At 61.6% G+C, this 15,468-nt stretch overlaps 1 protein-coding gene across 1 annotated transcript in view; it reads left to right on the top strand.

The window, feature by feature from the left end:
- Window positions 1-6,751: 6,751 nt before the first annotated feature.
- Window positions 6,752-15,468, top strand: part of CACNA1H (calcium voltage-gated channel subunit alpha1 H) — a gene marked incomplete at its 3' end in the record, with an annotated part of 62,564 nt that continues 53,847 nt past the window's right edge. The window contains exons 1-2 of the mRNA XM_082857788.1: window positions 6,752-6,849; window positions 7,135-7,445. Coding sequence (XP_082713914.1) covers window positions 7,153-7,445 — 293 coding nt within the window. The 5' untranslated portion in view covers window positions 6,752-6,849; window positions 7,135-7,152. The remainder of the gene's footprint in view (window positions 6,850-7,134; window positions 7,446-15,468) is intronic.

Genomic DNA, 15,468 nt, shown 5'->3' with positions numbered 1-15,468 from the left:
TGCCCTGACTTACTGGGGCGGAGGCTGAATTCCCATGTGTGCACCCCCTCCCTGGCCAGCTGTGAGGCCTCGGCCCTGGCCCCATAATGTTGCAAGTTGGCCCTCCAGAGTCCTCGATGCCTGAGGACCCTGAGGAACAGGGGGCACCCCAAAGGGTGCCAGCTCTGGTCCCCTCGGGCCCATCTCCATCCCGGGGCAGCCCCGCGAGGACTGCCCATCTCCCCCCCTACCCCCGTCTCAGGGTCAATAAAAATGGCCATGGCCACGGTCACAGGTGTTCATCCAGTGCTGCACCTTCCCTGTCCCACTCCCAGCTCGTTGGGATGTTGTCCCCATGCCACACAGTTACCAGATTGGGTGGGGTTCTCAGGATATTCCGAGTGGGGCGGCCACCACCTCAGTCAACTTTGGGAACATTTTCATCACCCCAAAAGGACACTCCACTACATTCCCCTCCCTCCACCCCATGGCAATCTATGGATTTCCCAGGTCTGGACATTCCACGTCTGTGGAATCCCCCACCGCGTGACCTTGTGTCTGGCTGCTGGCACTCGGTATCATGGTTTCAAGACTCGTCTGTGTCTGTGCTTCACTCCTCTTCGTCGCTGGGTTGGACTCCACTACATGCACCGACCACGTGCAGTTCATCCGAGGGTCTGTCAACATTGGGTAGCTTCACCTTTTGGCTGCAGTGAATCCTGCTGCTGTGAACTCTCGTATGAAGTGTCCGGATGTAGTTCTTCACTTCTCTTGGTCACATACCTGGGAGTGGAATTGCTGGTGGCTTGGTAACTCTGTGTTTAACCGTTGACAGGAACTACCAGTTCAATAACACTTTTCACCTGATGCAGGTCTTTTTTCCCAGAGGAGGCAACTTAAGGGTCAGAGAAGTCAAGACACTTGCCCAAGGCCACACAGCCAGTTGGTGGCAGAGCTGGGATTCGAACCCAGGTCCTGTGGTTACAGAGCCCGAGAAAGGCCCTGAGCCTCGCTGTAATAAGGCGGAATGATTCTGCACTCAGTACTGTTAAGGCTTAGGCATTTCATATTGAAACTTTCAAAAATTGTTGCTGTGGGACTTCCCTGGTGGTGCAGTGGTTAAGAATCCGCCTGCCAATGCAGGGGACACGGGTTCAATCCCTGGTCCAGGAAGATCCCACGTGCTGCAGAGCAACAAAGCCCGTGCGCCGTAACTACTGAGCCTGCGCTCTAGAGCCCACGAGCCACAACTACTGAGCCCACGTGCCTCAACTACTGAAGCCTGCGCGCCAAAATGAAGAGTAGCCCCCACTCGCCACAACCAGAGAAAGCCCGTGCACAGCAACGAAGACACAACGCAGCCATAAATAAATAAATATTTTTTAAAAAAGTTGTTTAAAAAAAAAATTGTTGCTGAGTTAAAATTTCAGGCAATATCTGAGGTCCTTGGAGAAAGGGCAGCCCCCTTTGTGAGCTGGGGGCTGGGTGCCTACCGCCCGGCAGTCTCCAGGCCCCTGCCCACCATGGGGGGGGGTCACCCCACCCAGCACAACTTGGGTGGGGGGGCTGTAGTTCAAGGCAAGCACAAGCCCCTGCCGCTGTCCAGTCAGCACACATTCATTTAGCACCTACTGTATGTCAGGCACTGAGCAAAGGAGACTCACTGCTCCCACCCTCGAGGGTCTTGTGTCCAAAGCCATGGAGTCGTGCAGCTGGAGAATGAATTAGAAGCTTCCATGCTCCAGGGTGACCTACCACGCTTTCTCCTGCTTTTGAAGTCTGGGAGCTCAAAGGCCACACCCCACAGTCCCCCTTCCCTCCCACACTGACGCTAGGGAACCTGAGCTGGCTGGCCAGGGGTGGGGACCAAGCCCTCTGAGCCTCTATGGGCAGAGGCAGGCGAGCGAGGGCCAGCCTGCAGGGTGCTGGCCACGCAGGCATACACACTCAGGGTGCCCCCCACCCCAGTTTAACAATCCCTCCCCGGGCACCTGCTATTTCACCCCAGAGCCCTGCAGCGGGCACCTGGCTCAGGTGGGACCCAGCCCCCTCCCTCCCTCCCTCCTAGCCCTTCATAGACCTGTCGTGCCATCCCAAGTAGACGCACTAGATAAGATATAAAGCACCCAGTTAAATTTGAATTTCAGATATAAACAAATGTTTTAAGTATAAATATATCCCAACTATTGCATGGGATATACCTATAGTAAATGTTATTCATGTTTGTCTGAAATTCAAAGTTAACTGGGCAAACTGTATTTTTATCTGCTAAATCGGAGACGTCTGTGAGTAGCATGGACTTGCGCATTCTGCAGCCAGAGACCAGAGGGAGGTCTGAGGGCTGGGACACCTCCTCCTTCTTGTCCCTGGTCCAGTACTGCCCTGTGGGGACCCAGGAGGCAGAGGAGCCAGGGCCATGGGGAGGGGGGTGGGGGCAGTGGAGTGGCTTGTCGGGGAGACTGGCAGGGGCAGAACAGGCTGATTCTGCGGGAACAGCTTGAGAAATGGACAGGACACTGAAGTGCAAAGGAAACCACTGTGCATTACAACAAATGGCATCATCTGGACACCCGTGTCAATCGGTGCTGTGAGTTTCAAGTAAGAATTTAGAAAAGCCTCACCTTTAGTGCCTGCTTCGTCCTGGGGGCAGGGGTACCATGTCCAGCATGTCACCGCTTGAGCTAGGGCGACAGCCGAGGATGCTCAGGCCCAGGCAAGCATGGATCTGGAGTAAGGCGCTTGTCACTGGAGGCGTCTCAGCTGCGCAGGGGTCCAGGCTTGTGCTGGCTCTGCCGCCTGCCCTGAAGGCCACTCCCTGCAGAGCCTGGCCTCCAGCCCCACACACGCCGAGGGAAGCACCTCTGGGCCTGGTTTCCAGGTAGCGGGGAGCTGGGCCCTGCTCCTTGGTGACGGTGGCAGGTCCAAGAGGTGTAAGGTGGGCTCAGAATGGCTGGGGTGGGGGAGTGACTGAGGTGGATCGGCCACCTGCAGAAGCCCCAGGCCCCCACCTTTGAGGTATGAACCCCCGGCAGTGGCTGGGAGGGATCCGGGCTCAGCCTTCACTCCTCTGGACGTGCTCAACTGCTGGGTAACCAGCACCTCACCTCTGTCAGCCTTTGCTCAGGTCACCGCTCCTGCCACTCATGCACCCGCTCAGTGTTTCCTGGCCACCCCCCAACCTCCGGGACAGGCACTTGCCAGGCATCGCAGGCACATTAAACATGACACCGTGGCCGCCCTCGGGAGCCCCAGTCTGGCCTGAACACCGCGAGGTGAGTGCTGTGGGGGAGGTATGTGGGGTCGGAGAGGCCCTGGAGCAGGCACCGCTGGCAGGAGGGCGCTGGCTAAGCATGGGCCAGGCAGGAGCATCCCAGCAGTGGGCACTGCAGGGCCAGGGCTGGGGCCTGGAGGGGACTTTGGCTGGTGGGTCTGTGGTCCAAAGGCACAGTGGGGCAGGACAGGCTGGAAGTGGGACGGAAGTGGGTCATGCCAACTTGAGGAGGCTTGACCCAGTGGGGTCTTCTAGATGGAAAGAGGTGTATGGAGGGGAGGGGGACGGTTGGAGAGGGAAAGAGGAGGCCACCTGAAAGGCAGGAGAAGGGACCGATGTGATATGAGGGGTCTTGTGGGCTCCAGCCAGCCTGAGGGGGAATGGGGTGCCTGGGTACAGAGCAGAGTGGCTGGGTGGGGGTGGTGAGCTTGGGCAGGCACCCACAGGTCCTGATGGAGGTGATCATGCTGCCCACTGCCCCACGGCCCAGCCTGCCAAGGTGGAGGGCCCCCAAGGTAGCCTGAAACCCCCCCCCCATTGCAGCCATGTGCCCCCAGGGTACGAGTCCACTCCTGGGGAGGTGTCTAGTTTCTACTTGCTGCTGACTGAACCAATGGGCCATTTGCCCTCCGCCCCCATCTTTGTCAAGAAAAAGCTTTGCCCTTAAAAAAAAAAAAAAAAAGAGGAAATAGCAAAAAGCAGAACCAAATTTTCCAAGGCCAGGAGGATTAAAAACAATCTGAACGCTCTGTTCAGTTTAATTAAATACTTTTAATGCCAATTTCCAAATTGTCCTGTGCTTCATCTCTCCAACATTCCTTTCTAGCGATGTGAATGTATTACTGCTTCATTGTTTCTAATGCTATTCTCCCGTCTCATACCAATCCATGATCTGTTCCTCATTTCCCGTCTGCAGGGTGAGCTGTCCCCCGCGCGGTGCAGTCTCCCTCTGGCTGAACAACTCAGGCCTGAGACGCATCACCCTCAGTCTCATGGCTGAGCCTGCCACGCGGGCTGGGTGCCATCGGATGCCACACACACAGAGTCAGTGAGTATCAGTCCAGGGAACTCAACGCCTTCAAGAACAAAGTTCTCAGTTGTGCTGGTTGGAGCCGGAGGTGGTGGGAGGTGGTCTCCTTCCAGGACCTTCAGGTGGATAATGCCCTTCCAGTGTCTGTGCAGCCTCACCGGTCTATAAATGGGCCATGGGACACCTGAAGGCTACAGGCTTTGTCAGCTTAGAGATGCTGTCTTTAAAAAATAACACCTATTTAAAAAAATCCATGCCCTGTCCCTTCCGCAGATGTCCAAAGGACAGAGTGCGCAGAGCAGGGTGACAGTCTGTCACATTTAGAATTCCCTGCACCATGGGGCCCCGTGGGAACCCCTGCCCTGCCCTGCCCGCCCTCACCACCCCACTTCATGGCGGGGTCCCTGCAGGGCACCTCAGGCTATCTCTGGTTCTTCCTGCTCCTCAGCTCTCTCTTGCCTGCCACAGGGCCTTTGCACAGTCTGCTCTTGCTGCTGGGAAGAACGCCCTGCTTCTCTTCCAGCTGCTTTCTTGTCCTCAAATAGATCCTCTGCCCCCTATCTCAGCTCTGAATGGCACTTAACACAGCTTTTAACTATTTTCTTCCTCTAGCCACAAATTTGTTTGTGGCTGCCTCCCAGCTGGAATGAAGCTCCAAGGGACAAGGACAGGGCCTGTACTGGCCACCGCCACTGCCTCCCCAGTTCCACGCAAGGCCTGGCACACTGTCGACCTCCCACTAATTTTTGTCCAGCAAATCACTAACAGTTCCCCAGCTAGAACCAACCTTGAGCAACGTTTAATGAGATGGGCATTGTGAAAAGGATCAGGAGGTCCAGGTGACCCCTGCCCAGGATCCTGCTGAGGATTTCATGTCTACCCCACCCTTGCAAGCTTCCCTGCAGGGCTCCATCCTAGGCCCAGGGCTCTCCCAGTCCCTCTCTTAGGTGGCTGGATCACTAATTGCTCTTTGAGGGCCTTAATTACTGGTCATGGCCCTCCATCTCTAAGTAGTAGCATTAAGATAGAGTAAATGTTTTCCTTTTCTTGAAAAGTTCACATATACAAGAGGAGGTGCTGCTGAGCAGTGATGGGCAAGCGCAGGACACCGCCTGGGTCTTGCATGGGAGCTGCCATGGTCCTGCCTTCCGGTCTTCCTCACCCCAGGGCCCAGCGTTGGAGGAGGGCACAGGGCCTCCTGGGGCCTTCCCTTCTCCCCGAACAGCACGTCCATCCCATTCTGGATGCGCTCTTTGCAGAGCCACCGCGCAGGTGGTGAAGCCCGGGTTGGCAGTGACTTTGCCAGAGCCTGTCCAGGTCTGGGGGTCCTCACGTGGGCCCTCCCACCCACCCATCCACCCGAGCAATGGGTGAGGCCTGAGGCCCCAGGAGGGCCGGCCTGTGTGGACCAGCCGCCCCGCTCTTTATCCAGCGCTGAGAGTAGGCTTGGAAGGAGTGAGGTCACACTCGGAGCCAGCAGACTTGTGGTCGTGGGGAAGTGGAAAGCCCTGCAGATCCTCAGGGGCCAAGGGGCCGGGAGGGACCCCAGAGCACAGGAGGAGGTGCTCTATCCCTCGTCTCAGTGTGAGAGTGGGGGGCTACGGGAGGGTCTGGCCCCTTCCCCAGGGTCCCACAGGTCTCGGTCGGTCCAGGAGGGGGCTAGGCGAGGGACAAGTTCAAAGAAGCTGCCGTAGGTGCGCTTGTGTGCGCGCGCGCGTGTGTTGGGGGGATGCGGATGCACGAGAACCCAGAATCCCACCCACGGATACAGCAGCACATCACACGCGCGGTCACACCCAGGACACCCATGCGGAGGGGGAGGGGCACGCCGCCCGCGGTCAAGGCCTCAGCGCGCCGCCCAAGCCCGCCAGCCTCGCCCCCTCGCCGACCCCCGCCCGCGGCGCGGAGGGGCGGGGGGTGAGCCCTGCTGCGGGGAGGGGGAGGGCCGGCCTCCGCGGCTCCGGGCGCCCCCGCAGTTGGGGGCGGGGAAGACGCCGGCGCCACTCCCCCGCCCCCGCCAAGCTTCTCCGCCAGCGCCCCCTGGCGCCCCGTTGGCTAGGAGTGGGAGGGTGGGGGCGCGGTGGGGGGCTCGGGCGGGCCCAGCTCCGCCCTCCCCGGTGGGGGGCGGGGCGCTCTCCGCGACGGGGGAGGGGCGGCTCGCGCGCGCGCCTCTGGGCGGAGCGGCCCCTCCCCGAGCCCCCCGCCCAGCCCCGCCCCCCGCGCCGGCCCGGCCACGCCCCGCCCCCGCCCAACCCCCAGCTCACTCTGAAGTTTCCTGCGCCGAGTGCGGACAGGTTCCGGGCTCGTTCACCGCCCCGCCGCCCGGTTCGCGCCCCCCGCGCCCCGCGCCCGTCCGCCCCGCGGACCCCTCTGCGCCGGGTCGCCTCCGCCGTCGCTGCCGGGTCAGCCGGAGCGGGAGCAGGAGCGGGATCCGGCGGGCCGGGGGCGCGGGCCGGGGGCGCGGGCCGGGGGCTGCGGCACTCCAGCCGGGGCCGAGTGCCGTGCCGGTCCGCGGTGACCGCGCCGCCCGGGCGATGCCCGCGGGGACGCCGCCGGCCGCCGGAGCGAGGTGAGACGCGGCGAGGACGCGCGCCCCACTGCGCGCCGGGACCCTCTTCAACTTGAGGCAGCCGGCGAGGGAGCCCCTGGGGCGCCTGCCCCCGCCCCGGCGGTGGGGGAGGGGCCGCCCAGCCCTCGCCGGAGGGAGGGGGCGGGCGAGGGCGGGGGGCGCATTTGTCTCTAATGAGAAAAGACAAAGACATCCCGGCCGCCGTGGCTGTTTCCTCGGACCCGCTCCACCCGAGGCGGGCGAGGGTGTTGTTCTCGGGACCCGGTTACCGGCTGTCCCCCGCAGGTGCTACCCGCCGCTACCATGACAGAGAGCGTGCAGGCGGCCGACGAGGTCCGAGTGCCCCTGGGCGCGCCAGCCCTGGGCCCTGCGGCGGGGGCGTCCCCGGCGAGCCCTGGGGCCGCGGGGCCAGAGGCGGAGCGGGGGTCGAGGCCCGGTGCGTCGCCCCCCCAGAGCCCGGCGGCCGAGCGCGGCGCGGAGCTGGGCGCCGACGAGGAGCAGCCCGTCCCGTACCCGGCACTGGCGGCCACCGTCTTTTTCTGCCTCGGGCAGACCACGCGGCCGCGCAGCTGGTGTCTCCGGCTGGTCTGTAACCCATATCCTTCCCGGGCCGTCGGGGGTGCGGGGATCCGGGGCATGGGGGTCTGGGGCGCGGGACCTCCTCCGCGTGTGCCTCCCACGCTCGGGCTCTCTGGCCTCAGCGCGGGCTGGGTGCGTTGGGGACGCAGGGCAGGGGCGCGAGAGCAGCGCTCCTCCGAGAGAGGCGGCCCCGGGCCGCGCTTTGCGGGGCGGCAGGGGTGACTCTCTTGATACGAATGGGGTGTTCCCTCTTCACAGCCAGCTCGGGACGGAGAGGGTGGAAGAGAAGAGGCGAGGCCACCGCGGGCTTGGAGTGGAGAGGGATCGGCAGGGAGGGGTGGGCGGAACTCCGTGCGCCCCCATGGGTGCTCGTCAGGAAGGGAATTCTCTCGTCTGGGTTTACACAACGTCTAGCCTGAGGCAGGATCCTAGCGTGGAGGAGGAGGCCGGCGGGACCTCAATAAGAGAGCAAAGTTTTCATCCTGTTCCTTGCGCTTCGAAGAGCCTAGGAGACCCTAGGGGGCCGGGAAGCGGTGCGCTCTCGCTGGTCCTTTTCCGTGGAGAGAGGCAGTGACGTTGGTTGTGAACTCGCCTTTTCAGGCTGAACTCGGTGTTGGGGTTGATTTAAGTCATGCGCAGCTGGGGGGTGGGGGGCAGGGAGGCAGTTGGCACCACACTCGGGCACACTGGTGTCGCTTCTCTCCGTGCTTCCCTAGCCGGAAGGGGCTCCCCCTTTTTGCTCTTGGTGAGATGGACACAGACTTTCAGAGAAGGTTCCAGATCAGAGGTGGGTCGAGTAGGGGGCATTTCTGGGACGCAGGTAGCAGTCTGGTGGCCCCCAGCAGGTGGCCTTTGGGGACTGTCAGCAGGCCCTGTGTCCCAGCTGGTTCTCCCACTGGCCTGTGGAGCTCGTTGCCAGGTGGCTGGGCTGTGGGCGCCAGGCATTCCCTCCCCCTGGCCTGGAGGGATTGGATGACAGCACGGTGGGGGTGCTGAGGCGAGGAGGCTGACAGGGGCAAGACCTTGCACATGAACTTCCCTTGTCTGGTGTGGAGGAGACAGGCAGAATGAGCGATGCGTGTATATATTTTTCCTATCGTGTGTGTCTAACTGTACAAACATCACACACGAAGAGGAATTTGTATCAGGAAAGTAATAAACCGTGTCTTTTTTTCTTTTCTGAAATTCAAACGTGGGCTCAGTCAGGTTAGCCCCCTGGTTGTGAAGGGAGTCGTTCTGGCCTGGGTAGAGGGTGATGGCCCGGGGGCCGCCACAGTGTGGCAGCAGGCTCCACTGCCTGCCTTTGTCCCGCAGCCCCTCGGTGGGCTTGGCAGCCCCCCCTCCCCCGGAGCAGCTGCCAGGCTGAGTTTGCAGGGTGGCTGTAGGCTAGTCTTCCCTCTAGAACCCTGGCCATTTCCAGGCCACCTCATTTTGGCGGGAAGGTGGCCTGGCTGGGTGAGGTGGTAGGGGATGGGGTGGGTGACCTAAGGCCCTGGGACCTGAGGCTGCCCTCTCTGCGTGTCTGTCTTTTCCAAGCATACGCAGAGACCAGATAGGGAGGGATCCCAGTGGGCCTGCACTTTCTCTTTCCTGACAGCCCCTGGTCTGGCTGCTCTGTCCCCTCTCGGCCCAGGGAGTCTTCCAGCCTGACCCTGTGTTCTGGATGTTCCTGGCGGGCTACGTCCTTCAGAACATCTAACAAGGTTGTTTGTGTTACTTAGTGCAGGGGTGGTGGGGGGATGCCACATGCATGTGGGGTGAGGCCCAGGGAGGGGGGATGGGACTGGCTGGGCCAGTGTCCCTGTCCCTGGGCTTCTCATGACTCCAGGAGCAGGAGGGTGCTTAGAGCAGGAGGAGAGCTCTCAGCCAGGGAAGAGCACCCCTTCTGACTGGCAGGGGTGTGGAGGAGCTCAGGTCCCAGGATCATTTTACCCTGGACTGGCCGTGGAAATGCTGCATCTGTTGAGTGGGGTGGGCTTGTCAGGCCCCCAGCGTGTGGGGACGGCTGCTGACCCACAGCAGATGCCAGGCCCTGGTGCTGGGGTGCCTCGGCTGCAGGGAGAGTCTAAAATAAGCCAGCCCGCCTGGACAGGTGGGGACTGGCCCCCTCGGGGAAGCCCGTGGGCCTCAGCAAGGCTTTCCAGAGCGCTTCAGATTCTTGGGAGTCGGGAGTGGTGGCCTTGAGAGAGGCAGGAGCTTAGAGGGCGGCCTGTGGTTTTCTAGGGACTGCCTGTTGTCTGTCCTGGGGCCGAGGGTGTGCGCCTTGGCCTTGGTCTCCTGCCCTGCAGGTGGATGTCGTGTTGGCGGCGCCCACCATCCTTTCCTGGAGGCTTTACTGCTGTGGAGGGTAAATTCAGAGAGGGAAATGGGATAATTGGGTTTGCTCTGGGAACCCACACTCCGTAAAGCAACTCCTTACTCCCTGGACGCTGGCAGAGTCCCAGCTGGTCCGCTGAGCCCAGCCCTGAACAGGGATGAGATAGGCAGTTGGAACACAGGAAGAGGCCTTACTTAAGTCTCGGACTTTCCGGAACCCCCGCGTGGACGGCCCCACACACAAATGAACACATGTGTTCTGTCGTTGCCTTAAGGGATACCCGATCCACTGTAGAGGAGCTTCCAAGGACAGCACCTATCAATAATGATTTAGTTTGCTTTTTGAAAACATTATTGTGTTAGAACTTTTGGGGCGAGTGCTGTTTCTCCTACACAGGTTTATTTATAGAGGAAGGTGGGTGGGATCTATGTGTTGTAGCCCGAGAGGCTGGGTTGTGTTCTGCCCGGGCTCCCCTGGGGTTCCTGACTTGGCGCTGCCTGTGATGCAGCTGCCATGTCCCAGCACCCAGGCCAGGAGGGGCCTCCCAGGGGTGCCGGCTGGGAAGGGGGCCCTGCCGCGGTTGCCACGTGAGCCACAGGGGCTGGCTGTGGCCCCGTTGGGGTGCGTAGGGACTAGGAGGTGGCCAAGGAGGCACTTTGGGGCTTGGGGATGGTGGACACCTCCAGGAGGTGTGTCCCAGGGAATGGGCACCGAATGCCCTGAGCATAGGGTTCAGAGAAGACAAAGGACATGACAAGGTCACACGGCTGCTGGAGGACAGAGCTGGGTGAGCCTGGCCCGACGCTGGAGTTTGAGTATCTGGCTGGGCCCTACCCGGCAGGGAGGTGAGACTGATGCATTCAGGTCCTTGAAGGCATTTTGTAAAAATCAATGCCCCAAACTGTCATGCCGCTCGCTCTGTGGTTGCCTGCACCTGGGCTCCTGGCGGGCATGGGTGCCTCAGCGAGGACACACAGGGCATTGATGTGGAAAAGGGTGGGCCACCATCTGCCCTCACCTGCCCCCCACAGCCTCTTCTGGCTCCACAGACTGGACATGAGCAGACGGTCTTGTGTCCTTCTCAGCCTCCTGACCCTGTGGCCATGACCCCTGAGCACTGTGTGGGCACAGGCCCGGGGGCACTCCCTCCTCTGAGCCCACACCCCCCCCCCCCAGTACCTGTTCCTGGGCCCCTCACCTTGACGCTAGTGTGTGTTTGTTTCTCTGGACCTGGAGTTCCCGGGCCGCGGTCCCCAGACTGGGAGCCTCGCGGCCCTAGGCCGGCTGGGCTCACGTGTCTGAAGGGGCTCTGGGCTCCCCAGGGCTCTGGGATGGATGAGGCCGCCCCAACTTCCTCTGACTGGAAAGGAAAGGGGTTGCAGTACGTGTGTCTGTGTGTCCATGTGTCTCTGGATCTGCCCCCGCCCCACGCTCCGAGGGCCTATGTCGTGCCCTGGGGTGGGGAGGGGAGTGGAAGTAGAGACACCCCCAGCAGTGGAGATAGGAGTCCATAGTAGGGGAGCTTCCTGGGGAGGGACATTTTCCTGACAACTGGGGAGGGCAACAGTGGAGTGGCAGATCTCTGAGCACCTGCAGGAGGTGGGGTGGGGGGAGCCCCGTCCCTGGGGTGGCTGCTTCTGTGGTCCCTGGACATGGGCCTGAGCTCCCATTGGACCCTGAGTTTGGAGCAGGGCTGTGATGTGTCATCCTCTTGGCTTATGTGTTCAGGAGGGCTTCCTGGAGGAGGTGAGGCTGGGTTGGGCTGTTTGGGTGGATATGAGAAGTAACAGGAAGGCCTTGGGGCAGGGGGGTGTAGAAGGGGGAATTCGTGTGAGCTGGGAATTGTCTGCCCGGGAGGGCCCTGGCTGTGTCCATGTCACGTTCAGTGTCATTAGACTGCCCAGGAAACGTCCTGGCTGAGCCCTCTGCACCTCCTCCCCAGCGGCCTGGACTTCTAGCCATTCCCCACCAGGTACCCACAGAGCCCTGATCTGGGCAGACAGTTGGTGTCCCTCCAGCTTACTGGTGGCCTGATTAGTAGGCAGAGGCCAGTAAGTGCTGATTAAGTGCCCTGTGTGTGTGGCATGGTGAGGCCGAGTGTGGCCCCCACCCCCACATCTGCTGCCCAGCTGGACCCTGGGAATGTTGTGGGGGTGGGGAGAGCGGAGCAGAGCGGGGTGGGGGCTCCTGCAAACACTCGCTGTGGGGTGGCCTCGCTATACAAGCCTCTCCTGTCCTGAGATCTGTGCTGGGCCCACCAGGTTCTCCCAGCAGGCCCGCGCTAGGACTCGGCCAGCTTCCACTGTGTACCCGGCAAGGCTATCCTGATTGTGGTGGGGGTACTTGGGTGGGTGGGTTGGGTGGGCCACATGGAGGCTGTTGGGGGCTGGGAGTCAGGGAGACTCTGCTTGATGGACACAGGGATCTGTGGAGGGAGGAGAGCTGGAGGCGGGTGGACGTGGAGCAGGGGTGTTCCAGGCAGAGGAATGGCACATGCAAAGGCCCTGAGGTGGCTAGAATGTGTCCCTGCAGCTGGAGCAGGTGGGGGGTGTGTGTGAGGTGAGGGGGAGGAAGGGTAGGGTGGGTCGTGGGGAGGGAGACCAGGAAAGGCCTGTGAGCATGGTGGGCAGATGATGGGCTGGCCTGGAGGCTGAGGGAGTGGGTCTGCCTCCACCTGGGGTTGGGGCTCGTGAGGGAGGGGCTGTGTTGGGACCAGGTTTGGGGAGAAGTCAGGAGAGGGCAGGTGGAGGGCACCTCAGGGGCAGAGGCCTGAGGTGAGGACATGGCCAGTGCCACCCCTTCAAAGGAAGCTCGTGGATGCAGTGGGTGTCACATTCTGACCACCCAAACTCTGTCCTGACTGCGGGAGGCTGCGGGCACCCTCCCTGGCACAGTGGAGCGCTCAGAGGTGGTCTGGGTGCTCCCCGCGCCTTCCAGCGGCAGACAGGCAGAGGCAGCTGCTCCCTCCTGGTTCCAGGGTCAGGATGTGAAGGAATGTGGGGGATGGGCCAGCCTTTCAAACATTGGAGGGATGAGTCCAAGCAGCCCGTCTCTGGCTGCAGAGTCTAGACATTGGCCCCAGCAGTCAAGGTCGGGCGGGAAACACGTTACCTTCTTTTATATGAGTGTTGCACATGCGTCCCCGCCTCCGCCCGCACAGAGACCGCCTGGGAAGGGGTGGCAGCTGTTGCGGCTGAGTTAGGAATATTTTCTTTTCTCTCCTTCTTGCAAGTGGGTATTTAACTCAGTGACACAAAAGACCAGTTGCTTTCTCCTCCCCTCAGCGGTTAGCTTTGACAGAACTGGGAACACCTCTGAGTCACGTGGGCCTCAGGCGCCCATCCTGGCAGCCGCAGGAGTGATTTAGGGCCCGGCTCCCTGGGGGGAGATGGGGGAGCGCCTGGGGAGGACCGGTCTTGGAGAGAAGCAGCCCAGCCCTTGCAAGTTGGCAGCGAGTTCGGGCACCGTCCCCAGAGCCAGAGCTTTGCGCCCGCCGCGGATGACAGATGGGGGCTGCTTGGCTGCGTTGTCTTCACATAGTGAGTAGCGGCTCGTTGTCATTTTGTTAAGGAGGGCCCCACCAAACACCCAACACACACATACACACACACACACACACACACACACACACACACACACACACACACACACACACACACACACTCCTCCTCCTCCAGGGGAGGCAAGGCTGTGCTACTCCGTTTGGCCCAGCAGACATGTGGGAGGACCCCAGTGTCCCCAGCTTCTGGGATGCTTTCGCCTCTGCTGCTGGGAGGAGCAGGGTGTCGGCAGTGCTGGCAGAGCCCTGAGCTCTGATTAGTGTGGACAGTTGATGGATGTGCTCAATTAGAGCATGCGGTGGGGACGTTGCCATCTCTGTGGACGTTGCCATCAGGGGGCATCGTGGTGTGAGCATCCTGCCTGTCCATGACCCTGAGCAGCTCTTGGATGCGTGCAGACTTCAGGGGTTTCGGGAGTACCCCTCTTCCTAAGTGGGATGCTGACAAGAACCAAGGCCATGTCCCAGAGCAGCCCCCACCTCAATCTCACCCATAGCTTCTCTCTTTGCCAAAGGTGGGCGCAGATCTGGCAGAGAGGACCCAGAACCCCCTCCACAGGGGCTGCCTGAGTGAAACTGGCCCGCTGCCCCCACTGTGTCTCAACCGGTGCAGGTGTGTCCCCAGCCGTGTCTGGGGTCAGCTCTCCTTCCTGCATGGGGCCCCGGCCAGGCCTCAGCCTCGGCGTCCAGCACAGTTGCCTGAACCTCTCAGGCACGTAGGGAGCTGATGTTAGTGAGATGCTCGCGTCTGGGCGAGGTGGGCCAGGCAGGCGGTGATGCTCAGGGCTGGCGTGCAGGCTGGCAGTGCAGGGAGGAGGCCAACAGCCCCCTGACCTGCTTGAACCTGGGGAACAGGCCAGTCTTCTTGGGTGGGCACAGGCCGCATCCACTGCCTGGAACTGGGCAAAGCCCGACCTGGCACTGGTGCCAAGAGACCTGGCAGGCGGCGGCTGGCCTACTTGGTCACACTGTCCTCTCCCTGTTCTGGGCTCTGCCAGTGCCCCTGTGCAGCTGGCCTCCAGGTGAGGTCAGGGCACTGGTGCAGCGGGGACAGTGCCCCTTTTCTGGGCTGCAGTGGCCTCTCTGCTCCCCACCTGCACTTGGCGGAGCCCCCGGCTGGGAGTGGTCATGTTTCGGGCCCTCGCTGGCCTGAGGACTGTGGTGGGGGCACCCTGACGCCTCTTCAGGGAGCAAGGCCCCTGACGTCAGTGACCACCCTCCCCCCGCCGGGAGGTTAGGCCGGGACCTTTGGGATTACTGGGGTCTCCTGGTCACAGGAAGAGGGTCTTATGGCCCCTCCCTCAGCCTGGGTGGTGGCCCCTCACGTGCCTTGGTTTCTCCCTCATGTCACCTCTTCCTTTTCATCACTGACAGAGCAGGGTTTGCTGGGCACCCTGGTTTGAGGGGTGAAGGGCCTAGTCCAGTTTAGCCGGGCTGGTGAGAGGGTCTTGCAGCAGAGGCTCCGGAGGCCTGACAGGGACACAGCCCCCTCCCCAGGTCTGAGAGTGGCCCGGGGTCCCCCAGCCCCAGCCCACACAGAGGGTGTGCAGAGTCGGATGCATTAATGGAGGGAGGGAGAAGCTGGGGGATTTTCCAGAAGGTGGTAGAGCTTCTGAGGTGGGCTGAATTTGTGTCCCTGAAGCCTGATGCAGCAAAGCAGCAGTGGGCTCTGGGCCCTGTCAGGGTGTCAGAGGCTGGGGTCCCATTGTACCTAAGTGCTGGGGCCACTAGGGCCACCACCCCAAAGCTGAGGGGCCTTGGTGGACGGAGTTGTCTCCTGGACCTCGGTTTTCTGATTTGAGGGGCAGGCCTGTGCCCCTCGATGCCTCTAATTGCGGTTGTTTGTGGGCAGTCAGTGCCAGCTGGGCACCCCCATCCACACCTGCCCAGGGGGAGGTCAGGCAGCTGGGGACCATCTGCTGGACCGTGGCCTGAGCGCCTCTCTCTCCTGTGGGAGGAGGATGCCCAAGGAGCTGGTGGGCCTGGGCTCCTTGGGGGAGGGGCTTTCGTGGACTCCTCTGGCCACCGACGGCTTTTGGGCAGTGCCTATGGACGGAGCTTCCCCCTCAGGTTCTCAGGTGCCAGGCCCGGGTCTCCCACTTGGCGCCTGTAGGGTGACCTCTGAGCCCCAGCTGGGCACCCCTGGAGGTCTGGGGCCAGACGC

The sequence above is a fragment of the Leucopleurus acutus genome, assembly GCF_964270905.1.
Source record: "Leucopleurus acutus genome assembly, chromosome: 16".
Classification (NCBI taxonomy): domain Eukaryota; kingdom Metazoa; phylum Chordata; class Mammalia; order Artiodactyla; family Delphinidae; genus Leucopleurus; species Leucopleurus acutus.
Note: the sequence above shows the minus strand (reverse complement) of the source record. Positions and strands in the feature narration are given on the sequence as shown.